Source organism: Pleurodeles waltl, chromosome 9, assembly GCF_031143425.1.
Source record: "Pleurodeles waltl isolate 20211129_DDA chromosome 9, aPleWal1.hap1.20221129, whole genome shotgun sequence".
In the NCBI taxonomy this organism is placed as follows: Eukaryota; Metazoa; Chordata; class Amphibia; order Caudata; family Salamandridae; genus Pleurodeles; species Pleurodeles waltl.
The window spans coordinates 399,795,444-399,813,406 of NC_090448.1; the positions used below are offsets into that span (position 1 = coordinate 399,795,444).

Sequence of the window (17,963 nt, forward strand, 5' to 3'; positions counted from 1 at the left end):
TCGCGTCGATTTCTCCTGCGGAGTCGGGCGGCGTTGTCCTTGCGAGGCCGATCGTCAAAGTTTTGATCTCACGGCAGGCGTCGCGTCGATTGCTCCCGGGAAGTCGGGCGGCGTTGTCCTTGCGAGGCTGTGCGTCAAAGTTTCGGTCGTCCCGAAGACGTTGCGTCGATCAGCGTCGGTGTGCGGCGTTTTTCTTGCCGCGGAACAAGCTGTGCGTCGAAAAGTTTGGCGCACGGAGCGTCCAAGAGGAAGAGAGAAGTCTTTTTGGTCCTGAGACTTCAGGGAACAGGAGGCAAGCTCTATCCAAGCCCTTGGAGAGCACTTTCACAGCCAGACAAGAGTTCAGCAAGGCAGCAGGCCAACAGCAAGGCAGCAGTCCTTTGTAGAAAGCAGACAGGTGAGTCCTTTGAGCAGCCAGGCAGTTCTTCTTGGCAGGATGTAGTTTCTGGTTCAGGTTTCTTCTCCAGCAAGTGTCTGATGAGGTAGGGCAGAGGCCCTGTTTTATACTAAGTTGTGCCTTTGAAGTGGGGGTGACTTCAAAGAGTGTCTAAGAAATGCACCAAGCCCCCTTTCAGTTCAATCCTGTCTGCCAGAGTCCCAGTAGGGGGTGTGGCAGTCCTTTGTGTGAGGGCAGGCCCTCCACCCTCCCAGCCCAGGAAGACCCATTCAAAATGCAGATGTATGCAAGTGAGGCGGAGTACCCTGTGTTTGGGGTGTGTCTGAGTGAATGCACAAGGAGCTGTCAACTAAACCTAGCCAGACGTGGATTGAAGGGCACAACAAGATTTTAGTGCAAAGAAATGGTCACTTTCTAAAAGTGGCATTTCTAGAATAGTAATATTAAATCCGACTTCACCAGTCAGCAGGACTTTATATTACCATTCTGGCCATACTAAATATGACCTTCCTCCTCCTTTCAGATCAGCAGCTGCCACTTCAACAGTGTATGAGGGCAGCCCCAATGTTAGCCTATGAAGGGAGCAGGCCTCACAGTAGTGTAAAAACGAATTTAGGAGTTTTACACTACCAGGACATATAACTACACAGGTACATGTCCTGCCTTTTACCTACACAGCACCCTGCTCTAGGGGTTACCTAGGGCACACATTAGGGATGACTTATATGTAGAAAAAGGGGAGTTCTAGGCTTGGCAAGTACTTTTAAATGCCAAGTCGAAGTGGCAGTGAAACTGCACACACAGGCTTTGCAATGGCAGGCCTGAGCCAGGGTTAAGGGGCTACTGAGGTGGGTGGCACAACCAGTGCTGCAGGCCCACTAGTAGCATTTAATCTACCTGCCCTAGGCACATGTAGTGCACTCTACCAGGGACTTACAAGTAAATTAAATAGTCAATCATGGATAAACCAATCAGTAGTACAATTTACACAGAGAGCATATGCACTTTAGCACTGGTTAGCAGCGGTAAAGTGCCCAGAGGTCAAAAGCCAACAACAACAGGTCAGAAAAATAGGAGGAAGGAGGCAAAAAGTTTTGGGATGTCCCTGTCAAAAAGCCAGGTCCAACATGACCCCCTACCAGCCTAAAGCCAGGGGAGAACAATCACTATCCTGATGTACTTCACTGTTTGAGGCGACAGAACAAGGACCCAGGCCCACAACAGCAGGGGCTGTTCTTCGCCTTCCTGACTCCAATTGGATCCCTCTGTCCATACTCTTAGGGCCCACTAAGCCAACCCATGGGGAACCTTTCTCCTTACCTGCGGATCCCATCTGTGCAGCACCTAACCTTACTTTGCTCACAGATGTATCCCAGGAGCAGGATAGTACCACCATGACCAACACAGTGGTGTTGCCCACTCTACCCCCGGGGTGTGACACTTGTCCCCTCCCCAGGGATAACTCTGTCCACCCGGACAGCAAGCCACAGTGATTACTGACAGCTGCCAGGGATGAGAGCCAGGCCCCAGGCCTCTCAAAGCTCTCCAACCACTGTGGCTGTGGAGAGTGGGGGGCGGTAGCCCCAGGTGCTGGGCACCCTTTAACCACTCTCCCTTCCACCAGGTCAGGGATGACAGCTTGAACCTGGTCCTCCCCTCTGGGGCTCTGTACCCTCCCTCCTGGAGCGGTACCCCCAGAGTACAACATGGTCAGGGTGCTTACAGAAGTCGCCCTGTACCATTCCTCCACCAGTGCAGGGCTGTTAACCTGCAACTGGCACTCCAACCTGGGGTCTGTACCTTCAGGTTGGACTAGGGCCTGGGGTGAGGCTTCCCTCCCCCTGCTCTCCCTTCTGGGGTCCAGCACCCTCCAACTCGGAGTGGCCTCCTCAGAAGACAACATGGTAGGGGCACTGTTATCAGTAGCCCCTCCCTCCAGGTCCGGGGGGACACCCTGAACCTGGTCTTCCAGCCCAGGGTCTGTACCCTCAGACTGGATCACTGCCTCGCAAACCAGGACTTTCTGGGAGGCACACCTACCCCCCACCAGGTCAGAGTTTAACCTCTGCACCTGACCATTCAACTCAGAGTCACCACCCTGAAGTTGAACAATTGCCTGGCACGCCAGGACTTCCTGGAGGGCACACTGACCCTCCACCAGGTCAGAGTTTAACCTCTGAACTTGGCCATTCAACTCAGAGTCACCACCCTGAAGTTGAACAATTGCCTGGCGCACCAGGACTTTCTGGGAGGCACACCTACCTCCCACCAGGTCAGAGGTCAACCTCTGAACCTGGTTCTCCAACCCAGGGTCACCACCCTGAGGTTGAACAATTGCCTGGCACGCCAGGACTTTCTGGGGGGCACACCTACCCCCCACCAGGTCAGAGTTTAACCTCTGAGCCTGGTTCCCCAACCCAGGGTCACCACCCTGAGGTTGTGCAATTGCCTGGCACGCCAGGACTTTCTGGGGGGCACACCTACCCCCCACCAGGTCAGAGTTTAACCTCTGAACCTGGTCATCCAACCCAGAGTCAACACCCTGAGGTTGGACAATAGCCTGGCACAGCAGGACTTCTTGGGAGGCACATCTACCTCCCACCAGGTCAGAGTTTAACCTCTGAACCTGGGTATCCAACCCAGAGTCACCACCCTGAGGTTGAACAATTGCCTGGCATGCCAGGACTTTCTGGGGGGCACACCTACCCCCCACCAGGTCAGAGTTTAACCTCTGAACCCGGTTATCCAACCCAGAGTCAGCACTCTGAGGTTGGACAACTGCCTGGTATACCAGGACTTTCTGGGGGGCACACCTACCCCCCAACAGGTCAGAGTGTATCCCCTGAACCTGGTTAGCCAACCCAGAGTCACCACCCTGAGGTTGAACCATTGCCTGGCAGGCCAGGACTTCCAGGGAGGCACACCTACCTCCCACCAGGTCAGAGTGTAACCTCTGAGCCTGGTTCCCCAACCCAGGGTCACCACCCTGAGGTTGGGCAATTGCCTGGCACGCCAGGTCTTTCTGGGGGGCACACCTACCCCCCACCAGGTCAGAGTTTAACCTCTGAACCTGGTCATCCAACCCAGAGTCAACACCCTGAGGTTGGACATTTGCCTGGCACAGCAGGACTTCTTGGGAGGCACATCTACCTCCCACCAGGTCAGAGTTTAACCTCTGAACCTGGGTATCCAACCCAGAGTCACCACCCTGAGGTTGAATCTTTGCCTGGCATGCCAGGACTTCCTGGGGGGCACTCTCACCCCCCACAAGGGACACACCGTCCCCAAGGGCCACACAAGAGTCTGGTTGGCGCAGGTCTCCCGACCTCTGCCCATCCGGCAGAGTCTGGGTTTCCCCCAAACCAGAAACGGTTTCACCTGGGTCATTCCTGGAGGGCTCTGCTCTCAGAGCTGTCCCCTGACTCTCAAGGTCCTCCACTGGGGTCTGCAACCCCCTCTCAACCCGATGTCTGGACTTCTGCACCCCCTCACTAGGAGGGGTACTGCCAGACACCAGAACTGTTGGGATGCTGGCTACAGTCACCCCCCCAAGTTCTTCTGACACTGCGGGGCTTCCTTCAAAAGGTGGCCCTACGGTACAGGCTAGGCTTCCCTCCTGGTGTTCCCTCATGGAACCCTCTAGGACCTGGGACCTACCTGGGACATTACAATCCTTTCCCACCTCACTCGGTTGGGAACCACCTAGACCACTCCCTTCAGGAGCACCCCCAAATGCCTCTTCAGACTCTCTGGTACTCACCCAGAAGTCTGCCTCCATTGTAAGTTCCCTGGGGTCAGATAACTCACACTCCACCTGGTGTTGGCGTAGCTCTTGAAAATAAGGACCAGACATATGCTCTCCAGCAATTACATCACTCTGCCCTTCACATGTATTAACCACAGTACCCTTCACCCAACCACCCAGTAACTCAACCTTGGAAAAGCACTCTACCTCACCCTCCTGAGACTGGTGAGACAGTATCTGTCTGTCCCTGACACTCAACCCATACTCTTCTGGGATGTCTCTACACTCTATATCCAGGACGTCCACCAGGGGGGAACCCTTTTCTCTGTCACTCTCTGCTAGAGTCAGTAAAGTGTCCCTCCCCCCAGTAGGAATATGACTCCCTGTGCCAGTTCCCCAATCCTTCTCAGGGACCCTGTGCATAACGGGAACTACCTCATACCTTTGAACCGCCTGGGGTGTGTCAACTCCCTTCTTCAAGTTGGGCACCACATCTCTGGGCTTGTGCCCTTCTTCAGCAGTACCGGATGCAAGATTTTTGCTGCCACCATCTGAACTGGACTCAGCCCTTCCGGCCTCCAGTTTCAGCTCTTTACAGCTCAGCTCTTGAGCTGCAATCTTTTCTTCTTCCAGGGCTAAGAGTCTTTTTGCCTCAACCTCTGCAAGATACTCCTCTAATTGTTGCTCCTGTCGCCTTTGACCTCGGAGCCATTCATCTATTTCTGGGTCACTGTCCTCATCTGAGTAGTCTTCCTCCTCATGTGAGCAGTCTTCCTCCTCATGTGCGTAGTCCTCCTCCTCATGTGCGTAGTCCTCCTCCTCATCTGAGGGGTACTTAGTCATTTGGTTTCTTGCTGCCTCTCTCTTTGCCCATCTTTCCTCCCCCCAGACTATGTAGTTATGTAGCATCTCCGCTTTAGTAGATCTCCTTGTTACAGGAAGGCCCCATTTTCTGCAAAGCTTCCTTAGGTCAGCCTTAGTGAGGTGGTCAGTACGAACAAAGAATGAGTAGGTAAGCAATCCCATTCTGATAAGATCTTACCAGCAAAAACCAAAATCCAAAGTCCAAAATATCAATAGTATATCCAGGAGGACATCAGAGAATCAAAAGCCAAAAAAGATGAAAAAATCAGGTTGACCTTCAACTGTGGGTAGGTAGTGAAATACTTAGCTACTGTATGTCACTGCACAAACACAAGTCCTATCCTCACCGCTGATCACCAATGTTAGAAATGGGGTTTTTGGTTGGCAGTCAGGTTGCCCTCTGTCCAAGCAAGAACCCTCACTCTAGTCAGGGTAAGTCACACACAATCCAAAATCAGCCTGTGCTCACCCTCCGGTAGCTTGGCACGAGCAGTCAGGCTTAACTTAGAAGGCAATGTGTAAAGCATTTGTGCAATAAATCATACAACACCATAGCATAACACCACAACAATACACCACACAGTGTTTAGAAAAATATATAATATTTATCTGGGTATCTTCAGGTCAAAACGATCAAAGTTGCAATACGAATTTGTAAAGATATCACTGAAAAGTGATAGAAAGTGTCTTAAGTCTTTAGAAAGTAAACAAAGTCTCTTTCAAACCCAAAGTACCTGGTTTCTGGTGGAAAATCTCCTCAGAGGGCCACAGGAGAAGAGGTGCGTGGAAAACTGGTGTGTGCGTCGATTTCTCCTCAGCACACACAGACTTGCGTCGTTATTTTCCACGCGGGGAGTCGTGCGTCGTTTTCCGGCGCGCGGACAGTCTCTTACTGTGGTTTGCGGGGAGTACCAGATGTCCCGGGTCTGTGCGTGGATTTTCCTGCTTGTTTTCCGGCTGCGCGTCGTTCTGCGGGGCTGCGCGTCGAAGTTTCGATCTCACGGCACGTGTCGCGTCGATTTCTCCTGCGGAGTCGGGCGGCATTGTCCTTGCGAGGCCGTGCGTCAAAGTTTCGATCTCACGGCAGGCGTCACGTCGATTTCTCCTGCGGAGTCGGGCAGCGTTGTCCTTGCGAGGCCGTGCGTCAAAGTTTTGATCTCACGGCAGGCGTCGCGTCGATTTCTCCCGGGAAGTCGGGCGGCGTTGTCCTTGCGAGGCCGTGCGTCAAAGTTTTGATCTCACGGCAGGCGTCGCGTCGATTTCTCCCGGGAAGTCGGGCGGCGTTGTCCTTGCGAGGCCGTGCGTCAAAGTTTCGGTCGTCCCGAAGACGTCGCGTCGATCAGCGTCGGTGTGCAGTGTTTTTCTTGCCACGGAACAAGCTGTGCGTCGAAAAGTTCGGCGCACGGAGCGTCCAAGAGGAGGAGAGAAGTCTTTTTGGTCCTGAGACTTCAGGGAACAGGAGGCAAGCTCTATCCAAGCCCTTGGAGAGCACTTTCACAGCCAGACAAGAGTTCAGCAAGGCAGCAGGCCAACAGCAAGGCAGCAGTCCTTTGTAGAAAGCAGACAGGTGAGTCCTTTGAGCAGCCAGGCAGTTCTTCTTGGCAGGATGTAGTTTCTGGTTCAGGTTTCTTCTCCAGCAAGTGTCTGATGAAGTAGGGCAGAGGCCCTGTTTTATACTAAGTTGTGCCTTTGAAGTGGGGGTGACTTCAAAGAGTGTCTAAGAAATGCACCAAGCCCCCTTTCAGTTCAATCCTGTCTGCCAGAGTCCCAGTAGGGGGTGTGGCAGTCCTTTGTGTGAGGGCAGGCCCTCCACCCTCCCAGCCCAGGAAGACCCATTCAAAATGCAGATGTATGCAAGTGAGGCTGAGTACCCTGTGTTTGGGGTGTGTCTGAGTGAATGCACAAGGAGCTGTCAACTAAACCTAGCCAGACGTGGATTGAAGGGCACAACAAGATTTTAGTGCAAAGAAATGCTCACTTTCTAAAAGTGGCATTTCTAGAATAGTAATATTAAATCCGACTTCACCAGTCAGCAGGACTTTATATTACCATTCTGGCCATACTAAATATGACCTTCCTGCTCCTTTCAGATCAGCAGCTGCCACTTCAACAGTGTATGAGGGCAGCCCCAATGTTAGCCTATGAAGGGAGCAGGCCTCACAGTAGTGTAAAAACGAATTTAGGAGTTTTACACTACCAGGACATATAACTACACAGGTACATGTCCTGCCTTTTACCTACACAGCACCCTGCTCTAGGGGTTACCTAGGGCACACATTAGGGATGACTTATATGTAGAAAAAGGGGAGTTCTAGGCTTGGCAAGTACTTTTAAATGCCAAGTCGAAGTGGCAGTGAAACTGCACACACAGGCTTTGCAATGGCAGGCCTGAGCCAGGGTTAAGGGGCTACTGAGGTGGGTGGCACAACCAGTGCTGCAGGCCCACTAGTAGCATTTAATCTACCTGCCCTAGGCACATGTAGTGCACTCTACCAGGGACTTACAAGTAAATTAAATAGTCAATCATGGATAAACCAATCAGTAGTACAATTTACACAGAGAGCATATGCACTTTAGCACTGGTTAGCAGCGGTAAAGTGCCCAGAGGTCAAAAGCCAACAACAACAGGTCAGAAAAAATAGGAGGAAGGAGGCAAAAGGTTTGGGGATGTCCCTGTCAAAAAGCCAGGTCCAACACCCTCCATTTGAGGTGTTGAAAACTTATCAATGGTTTGTAACCGAAGATGAGATCTCAAACCATTGAAACATTCCTTTCTGAATCACAAATAGGAGGGTGGTTCCTCTCTCTCGCCCCTCCTATTTGGACAGGGTCGTTAAAGCCCTTTTATTTGTTTATCATTTAAAACAAACGGTAGCTATTTATTTGTAGTTTTTCATGATGACATAACTGTTGAAATTCACAATGCTCATCGCATGTCACATGCTTCAAATATGCCCCAACTCAAAACAGGATGTTTCAAGTTCTTATTTTGCCTAGTTTCCTCAGTGTGCTTTACCGAAAAAGTTGTGAATGCCACAGTTGCTATTAGCACTGTGGTTGTGGGTCTTGCAAGCTTCCAGCTAACACAGGACAACGTGAGCGGTGTGTCTACAGCTCCTGTTTAAACCTAATGAAGGCAGCTCTGTGTGAAAGGCAGGGTTACATTTTCTTACTCCATACGATAATAACTTTGTCTGCAGGTGGTGTGTAGTCCCACTAGAGGGAGCTCCGTGGGGAAGTGGGCTGATCCTATAACCATCTTCAGAAACCATGCCGGTTTTTTCAAGGGTCACAATGTCCATGTTCATTTTCTCTGTCTTTGTTTCTCTGATCCGGTGTGAGGGTGTCCTTGCCACATTGTAGGGGATCGGGCGGCATGGTCGTGAGTCAGGCAGGGGATGTAAGCAGTGTGGGGAATGGCGGCAAGAAACAAATCTGAAATGCTGCACCACAAATGATTGTCTTTTCTGCTCCCTCAGGCCTTTCCCTGCATCTCCACCGGAGTCTATGGTGAGTATCCAATACGCCCCCGTTATCTCAGCTTATTCCTGTTTGTTTTTTTATTTTGCATTATCCCTCCTGTTTCCCTCACTCCCTGAATCCTCGTCCACCCAAGATTCAATTCAAACTGGTTTTATATAGTGCCTGACCTTGCAAACGGCGCCCCCACTCTTTTTGACAACCACTTCAAACTCCCTAAGGGAATCAAACCAGCTCAGGCCACAAAAAGGTGAGTTTCAAGAGGTTTTCTAAAACAGATTCAGACTGCTGTGTTCTGATGGGTGTGTGGGGAGCATTCCAGAACCTAGGTGTCAGGAAGGCGAATGAACGGCGCTGCTTCTTGCTTTTTTGACCCTGACAAAAGCTACTGATTACTTGAGCTAAGAGACCTTACTAGGACATAGGAGGCCAAAAGATTCTTGATGATGATTGGGCCTTTCCCATGAATGGACCAATGCTCAATACACAGGGCCTTAAAGAGAATTCTATTTTCCACAGGGAGCCAGTGCAGGGCTGTTAAAGCCTTATGGGTCAATTAACATGTCAGGATTTTATAAATGTTTCTGGTTGCTGCATTCTGGACTATTTGGAGACGTTTCATGACATATTTTAGACTCCCTTAATATAGGGAGTTACCATAGTCTAGGCATGAGTTTATTAGGCCTTGTACCACAATCCTTCTAGTCGGATGTGGTAGCATATGCAAACATTTTCTGAGGGACCTAAGGATACCAAAAAAGGATCCTGCAAGTTTTTTGGATTGGGCTTCCATAGTAAGGTCCTCACCTATCCAGAAGCCAAGACTCTTAACTGCTAAGGCTGGCTTGAGTAAATCTCCAAGGTATTCTGGCCATCCCTAATCCCGCCATCTAGATTCATTGTTTCCAACTACAAGAACCTCTATCATGTCTCTGTGAGTTTCAAACAACTTGAGGTCATCCACTCTGTTACATCTCTAAGGCAAGAGTTCAATTGTGTGGAAGTTCTGCTGCCCTCAGGGGTCGAGGCCATGATGATTTGGGTGTCATCTGCACTAGAACCAGGCCATAAGATCGTACGATCTCCGCAAGGGGCAGTAGATACAAATTGAAAACGTTGGGGCTCAAGGATGAGTCCGGAGAGACCCCGCTATGTAGTGGGTGGATGGTAGAATAGAGTGATCCCTCGCACAACTGGAAACTCCTATTTCCTAGCAAGGCTTCCAGCCACTTGATTGCATCCCCTGAGATTCCCACCTCAAGCATTCTCTGAATGAAAATAGGGTGTGACGAAGTGATGAAGGCTGCGCTCAGATCCAGCATAATCATCGCTGCTGAGATATCCTGATCTAAAATGGCACACATTTCCTCAGTTATGACCAATAGCGCAGCCTCCGTGCTTCAACCAGTTCTAACGCCTGTCCGCGTGGTTTGGAGAATATCATGACTTTCCAAGAAACTAAGTCGATCTTTATAGACATGCTTTTCAATGATCTTGCTAACTCCTGGGATGAGAGAAATAGGTCTGTAATTCTCTGCTGAAAGGGGATTCCCTGTGGCCTTTATTAGGAGTGGCCTTATTACAGCATGTTTCCCCGATTGAGGGATACAGCCACTTACCAGGGAATTATTAATAATATCCATATGGATAATTAAAAGGATCCTTTCTCCATGGGACAACAAGTCAGCACCCCATCACATATTGTAATGTACTGTATCATAAATGTCAGCGGTCACTGCATTTCCTTCAACCTTCAGTGTTTTACTGTGTAACAGAACTCACAGCCAGATGATTGCTAGGTCTCCGGTGTGTTCTGCTGAGTCTCCTTTTATACCTGTGACATATGTTTTTATGTTCCTCAGAACTGACTACTGGCTTGTGTTCTAAACAGCTGATAACACAGTTACATGCTGGGCCTGATGCTAAAAGAATATTCGACAATCTGCCCTCGTAGGCATTTGGGTGTGATTTTTTACATTTCTGGATTTACAAATATTTCCAACCCCCTTTAAAGGACCATCTGCCACTCCTTTCCGGGTGCACTATAGGAAAACGTTTATGAATTCCAATGTTCTCATGGGAAGCCATTTCCATATGTGTAATAGTGCAATTTCCCTTTTTTCTTTTTTTATGCACATGGAAAGACTTGAGCCCCTTAAGTCTACCAATCGCTGGGTTGTTTATAATTGCCACCCTGGAAACATATTTACTCATACACTTGATAGGAGGAATTTTTCAGTCATTTTAAGTGTGGGAAAGGGCCATTCGTTTGTGGCTACAAACAAACTTTCTAGGTTACAGCCATCCTGAAACGGTCAGTTCCCCACTCATGGGAGCAGTTTTACACCAGCATCAATGTACACGATACTGGAGTTGTATTAAGTGACAGACCTTGATAAATGAATGGCAATTCACTTTCTGTAAACCGCAGAAGTGAATTTATATGTGTGAATGCAGCAATTTGCTTACCTTCGCTCACTCTAGCTCATCAAATGGTTTTTGTAATCAGGCCAAGACAGTGCTTAATTTGATTTGTTAAATAAAAATAGAGAAGGTGCCCAAAGTTTTTTTTCCAAGACTGCTGCCAAGACTGGCAAATGCTGTGGTTCTCGAATACCAAAGGGACCTGCCTAAATTTGATTCCAGTTCATGCCTCTTTTCTTCACCACCCTAAACCTCCTATCTCCTGCCTCCCTCCTGCATTTTCTATTCACTCCTACTTTCATTGTCATTGTTTTCCTGATTTTTCTCTTACTCCTCCTTTGTCATTTTCTGCTATTTTTCCACTTCTTCTGGGTCAGGTCTGATGATACACAATAAGTCCAAGTCTTCAAAAATAAGTGCCAGTGCCTACCACCTACAACCAACATCTTCAAAGTGTGTACTAAAGTCAGATATCAGGGAAAAAATACGAACATGAACTGCTTGGTGTCTATGTTTGGAAGAGGCTGCAGGTAAGGTATTTGTAGAGAAAATGTATCTAATTCACACGTCTTGAAAAAGAGGATCAGAAAAGGGGGGCATCCAATAAACATTTGTCATTGGTAGTCTCCATGGATGATATACAGAAATGTTTGGCTTGGAGTCAAGCTGATTACCTGGAGCATAAACACAAATGATGAAACTATGCTAAGGTTTTTGTCAGGAACACACACATTCCAAATTAGTGTGAGTAACTTCCAGGAGAACCAAATCCTTCAGAGTGATTATATGACCTGAAAGAAATTAGAGTTGGCTTCACTATCCAGACCCAAGCTGTAACCCAATGGATGGAGCCTCTTTCTCTAGAATCTGATGCTTTTGATATGCACAAGTTTTTGCTTTTGTTTGAGAGGAACTCTTAAAGCGCAATTACAAGTTACTTTGACTCCATTATCTCCACATCCAAGTGGCAGACCTCAGGGAAAAGAAGACAAAAGGATGAGGTCTCAGACATGTGTGCTATCATTCTTCCCTGATCCAGACTCAGTCGAAAACTCGCAGCCTCCTTACCTTTACTCTTTCCTCCTTTGCACATATCCCACTTGACTCAATCTAACCCCATCTGGCAAAGAACAATAACTCTTCCTTTTCCCCCCTCTGCTAACTCTCTCCGGTGTGTCTTTTTGCACCCTCTGTTTCCAGGATATCCCAACGCCGCTGCGGCTGACGTTGCTTTGAACACCATCCGTCTGTGGTTGGAAGAGAATAAAGACAAGGTATGTTCTGGTTCACTCCACCACCCCCACCATGGAACACCCGTTGGGAAGTTCCTTCCACCTCTCTTGACATATTTTGGTAAAAACGTGTGTCAGTGTACTTTAAAATGTATAGGTCCCTGTTTCCTTCTGTATAGGCCACTAATTTCTCTATTTTCTATTCTTGTATCCAACACTCAATTATTTTTCTCAGACTTACTGTAGGACATTAGGCTCTCCATATGGTGTGTTTGAAAACATCCATGCCTTTGAGAATACTCACTCAGGTTCAATAAATGTTGGATTCTGGACACCTGTCACACTGTTTTCTCTGCATGCCTGGAAGTCCTGATAAAAACACGCCCCTTGCCTGAATGTGATGACAAAATTTAATTCTGCAAATACCTGTGTCCACCAAAGCTGTTATGCCATGACCACAGAGGAGGATCCGAAAAATAGTTAAATGTACTCTTACTCTGTGGTGGCTGTTCTGTCATTTCCTTTCTGCTGTGTTGATCTTTTAGGAGTGGAAAGAGAGTGCGTGGTGTGACAGTGCATTAAGGTCATGTACATTACGCCAGAGCTAACACAGGGGCTGTGATGAAATGGTCCTTTAATTATTTTCTAGACAGGGGATGGTGTTACAGTATCAGTAGTTCGCCATGTGTGGTGGTGTATTTATTACAGTTTCTTTTTGTCAGTAGTAACTTACACTTGTAAATTTAGTTCCACCCCTTTTCAGAACATGGAGACCTGTAAGTCTACACTTTTGAGTAACTTCACACTTTGAATTTGTGAATAGGCAAAAGTAGAAAGTTACTCACAAGTGTGAATAAATTACACTTGTGCACCACTCACAGGTGTAACTTACCTTTGTGACTAGCCCCAATTGATTTTAATAGTCCAGTACTAACCTATGGTGAGTTCCGCACCACAGATAACTCTGTGCTTCTTGAAGTTGAATTTAAAAGAAGTGCACAGGAAGGTACATGGATTATTATTATAAACTTCTCTTGAGCCACATTGTATCCCTACCACTTCATATCCACTCCCATCAACCTGTAAGGTCCTCAAAGGATGTCAAGGGTTAAGCACTATATTCATTAAGAGTCTTCAAGAGGGCGCTCCTTCCCCCTAAGCACCTTCGTCCGTTGTAAGAAGCACTGAAGTCGAAGTGTCGGTATTTTATAGGATTAGGGGAGCCACAGAACACTTCAAAACAGAGGGAATCTGAGGGGGGAAATAACAAAAACTACAGGATGGAACAGCTGGCAGAAACAGCTGTGAGATTTCACTGCATCCCTATCAGAAACAACGTTTTTACTACAAGAATTCTCTTTCTTTATGAAAGTTGGTATGATGGTAGATATATTGGTTTTCAGCAAAAGTCTACTGTACCTCTCTGAATTCTTAACTTCCTTTTCAAAGAGGGCTGGGAACTCCGACTTTTTATTTAGCGTATATAACCATGCCCATTTGTGACCTCTTGGTAGCAGAAATGCACTCTCCACAGGCACGACCACAAGATGTTGCATCAAAATGGAGGCTACCTCTAAACACAGATGAAACTGGAGAAACTCTGATAGGTCACAGACATAGTTATTACAGTACAGCATCATTTTCCTAGCTCTTGTCAGGGCTTCACATTTTCCCTACTGCAGTAATTAACTGCTAGATTCCCTCCATCCCAAACTCTCTAGCATTTCAAGCATCATCACTTATTGTCAACCATGCTCACAGTTGAAAAGCATCCTCAATGTAGCACAAACTGATATTCTCTCGCCCTTGCACCAAACTAGAGCATGCAGTTTTTACACCTTCTTGTCGAAAACATGATTGCCGAATCAAGAAGGGATGAATTGATGCGCCTGATGCGGATATGAAGTGGGTGCCGGCTAGAGAAAGTGCCTGACTAACGATGAAATATCTTTTCAAGGGCGACAGCCCCGTTATGCGGCGTAAACTTGAACACTAAGAAGCTATCGAGGAATGCATGCCCTAAAAGGAATCTACTCCACTCTTACATTTCTTATTGCAGCCTGGTTCTGACTTCACTTGTCACCTGTAAAAATAAAATAGCATAGCTGGGTGACTGTAACAACTGCAATATCATGACACCTGTTACTAGAGCCGTCCCAGCGTGACAGGCAAGTCTCAGGTAGAATTACAAATGGTGCTTAAACACTGAAAACTGGAACTAGCTTTTAGCGCATCTGGACTGGTTTCATGAGATGAATAGTTGCTAGGCGGAACAAGTCATGTGTGGCTGCTTGTTCGATTTTTGCAAAGATATAGTTCAGTACACTGAAAGCAGGAACCTCACTCCATGTTCAGATATACTATTAGCTTTACTAGCTATACCTTTCCTCATATTTGCAACCACTCTGGCTCTTACGAAGAAGTGAGAGATCAAGGGCATGATTTAGATTTTGACGGATTGGTTACTCCGTCACAACGGTGACGTTTATACCGTCCGCTGAAATATAAATCCCATAGGACATAATGGTATTTGTATTTCAGCAGACGGGATATCCGTCACCGTTATGATGGAGTAACCCGTCCGCCAAAATCTTAAATCAGGCCGAAAGTCTTTTTAGAAGGGAAGTGGTATGAGCAGGTTTCAAGGAATAAAATAGCCTCTCTCTAATGCTAAGAGGATATTTTAGGCCACCTCAGAGCTCCTTGACCCTATGAAGGAATTCAGCCTTTGGCTTAATTTCTCTGTGCACTTACTCCATAGTGATGTGCAGGATCATCATGATTTATGTCAGAGGGAACTTTATTCCATATATGTTAATGTGGTGAGGCTGCGTAAAACTGACCTTAGCATATCAGACCAGCCCAGGGCAGTAGAGACTTCGGGGCTCATTCCAACCCTGGCGGTCTCTGACCGCCAGGGCGGAGGGCAGCGGAAGCACCGCCAACAGGCTGGCGGTGCTTCCTGGGCTATTCTGACCGCAGCGGTAAAGCCGCGGTCAGAAAAGGGGAACTGTCGGTTTCCCGCCGGTTTTCCCCTGGCCCAGGGAATCCTCCATGGCGGCGCTGCTTGCAGCGCCGCCATGGGGATTCCGACCCCCTTCCCGCCAGCCTGTTTCTGGTGGTTTTCACCGCCAGAACCAGGATGGCGGGAACGGGTGTCGTGGGGCCCCTGGGGGCCCCTGCACTGCCCATGCCACTGGCATGGGCAGTGCAGGGGCCCCCTAGCAGGGCCCCATACAGATTTTCACTGTCTGCTTTGAGGACAGTGAAAATCGTGACAGGTGCCACTGCACCCGTCGCACCCCTGCAACTCCGCCGGCTCCATTCGGAGCCGGCTTCCTCGTTGCAGGGGCTTTCCCGCTGGGCTGGCGGGCGATCTTCTGGCGATCGCCCGCCGGCCCAGCGGGAAAGTCAAATTGCCCCCCGCTGTCTATTGACCGCGGTGCGGTCTTTCGGCGGTTTCTGACCGGTGGGCGGCGCCCGCTGCCCGCCGAAGTCAGAATGAGCCCCTTCATTCTTTAACCTCATCTTGGACTGAACAATGGTTCAGGACTTTTGCAAGAAGGTAACTGATGTGCTAGAACAAATGTCTTGATTGAACTTGAAAAAACCGAAAGGAGGCATCATTGGTGTTACTCTTGTGAAGAACAGTGAGACATATGCCAGTAAATTCATCAGATAGGCTCTTATTCCAGCAGAAGAGCAAGTTGCTATGAATTGCAAAGCTCATTGAAACAATGTTGCACCGTAGCTAATTTTCTAAATTGTTAGGCTATTGCGAAAGCAAGGATACAGTTACAGGAAGGAAGATGTGTTCTAGACTGTGCTGCTAGAATGTAATATGTTGTTATTATTGCAGATGTACACTTCCAGTGAGTCACTGTTTTCACAAGGATTACTCGCTATTGCTTTTTACACAATGACCTAATTTGGGGAATGTGTTGTCTGCGTGCATAGGTAATAAGCCAGTGGTGGACTGTTGTGTAGGATAGTAGCTTATGTCTGGTGAACCAAACACAAGCATTGAGTGTGACTTTAAGTACTCTCAAAGCTGTAATAGGAGATGTTATTAGATTCGAATGCATGTGCAAAAGTTTAACTAACTGAATAAAAGTGTTGCCTAAAATGCCAATACAACATTTAAAACAGAAAGCAAAGGTTTGCACCATCCCTATTCATTAGACGTGCTACCTGATCCCCAAGTGGGCATTTCTCAGTACCCCAAGCCAGCTTTAGAAGTAGAGGTTTCTCCATTCAGAAAACTAAGCTTTGGCCCTACATGGCTTTACTTTTAGGAGAGGCAATGGGGCAGAGGTTCTGTGGTTCTTGCTGCAACCTTGCTTTCTTCTGCTTTGACTTACAGGTGGACCGCATCATCATCTGTGTTTTCTTGGAGAAGGATGAAGAGATATACCTTAAGAAAATGGCTGAATATTTCCCAACTGGTACGTGCAACTCCTCACCTTGGGTATCACTGCTGCAGCAATGTTTCCATCCTCTTACAGAGGGGCCTAAAACTATCCTGTCACCACTGTGATGCAAAGGAAATCTTTTCTCATTGGATTCTGTCCCTCCGCTGTGTAATATATAGGAGTGACTTACATTCTATCAAGCATGTTCCTACCACATGATATAATAAAGATTTTAAAAACTCATGGTCCACCACATGGGATATCTGAGATAGAAGGAAGTAATATTTCTCAAGTCTATCCCCAAAAGTGATAAAATAGAGCCCACACTAACACATAGTCGACGAAGTCTGTGCACATCACGAGTTATGTAATAGAACTAGATGGATCCTGGATCCTGTAGCCTTCCCCCACGATATAGTGTACCAGATAGAAAATACTTTTGAACCATCGAGTCTGCCTCCACTATAGTGTAAAAGAAAGAATACTTATGGTCCTTCGAGCCTGATTTGATGTTCCCACCACATGGTGTAACAGAGATAGAAGAGAGTCTTGGTTCACCAAGTCGCTTCCCAGCACATCGTATTATAGGATAGAAGGAATGTATGGTCCACAGGTGTGTCCCCACCATTTGGTATAATAGAAATAGAAGAGACTTATTGTTGGCCCATTAAGTCTGTTCCCACCATTTGGCATAACTCAAGATCCATCATGTCTGTTCAACCATGTGTATAACAGAGATAGAAAGGATTAATGGTACATTGAGTCTGTCCAAAACATGTCACCTTGTGGTATAGTGGAGATAGAAGGGTCTAAAGATCCATTTCGATCAAGTGTGTCGACACCAGGTATATAACAGAGATAGCAGGGACCCATGACTCATCAATTCTTTCCATACCATGTCACCACATGATATGAAGGCATAGAAAGCATTCACGATCCATCAAATCTGTGTGGGCAGTGTGTATATCAGAGATTAGAGGGACTCATGGCCCATTAAGTCTTTCCTTTCCATTTATGGGCCGGATATACATATGTCCTACAGTGCTTGGAATTTGACCTTACTGCAAGGTGTAACATACAAGTAGAATTGACACATGGTTCGTCGTATCTGTTCTTCACATGGTGTAGCTGAAACTGCATGCACTCGTAGTCTGTTGATTCTGCCCCTACTTCATTGTATAGTAGAATCATGTAGTCCTGCCTTCCTAGACATGCTACCAAGCAGATACGAACAAAACTATGCACAGCTAGTCTTCTGCTCTGCTTCCCAGCATAGTTTCTAACAATTTTCCTGATTTGAGCAAATGCGCCTCTCTGACCAACTATGAACATTTTCACTGGGCCCATTTTCACCAAGCTCAAACATATTAGATTGGGGTAACACATGCAGTATTACTGCATATCCCTCA

The 17,963-nt window shown here is 47.5% G+C and overlaps 1 protein-coding gene across 2 annotated transcripts in view; it reads left to right on the forward strand.

Annotated features, from left to right (window-relative positions):
• MACROD1 (mono-ADP ribosylhydrolase 1) overlaps positions 1 to 17,963 on the forward strand; it is a 2,310,829-nt gene that overhangs the window by 2,267,452 nt on the left and 25,414 nt on the right. For both annotated transcript variants that reach the window (XM_069207113.1, XM_069207112.1), the window contains exons 7-9: positions 8,486 to 8,516; positions 12,111 to 12,184; positions 16,506 to 16,587. In XM_069207113.1, coding sequence (XP_069063214.1) covers positions 8,486 to 8,516; positions 12,111 to 12,184; positions 16,506 to 16,587 — 187 coding nt within the window. The remainder of the gene's footprint in view (positions 1 to 8,485; positions 8,517 to 12,110; positions 12,185 to 16,505; positions 16,588 to 17,963) is intronic.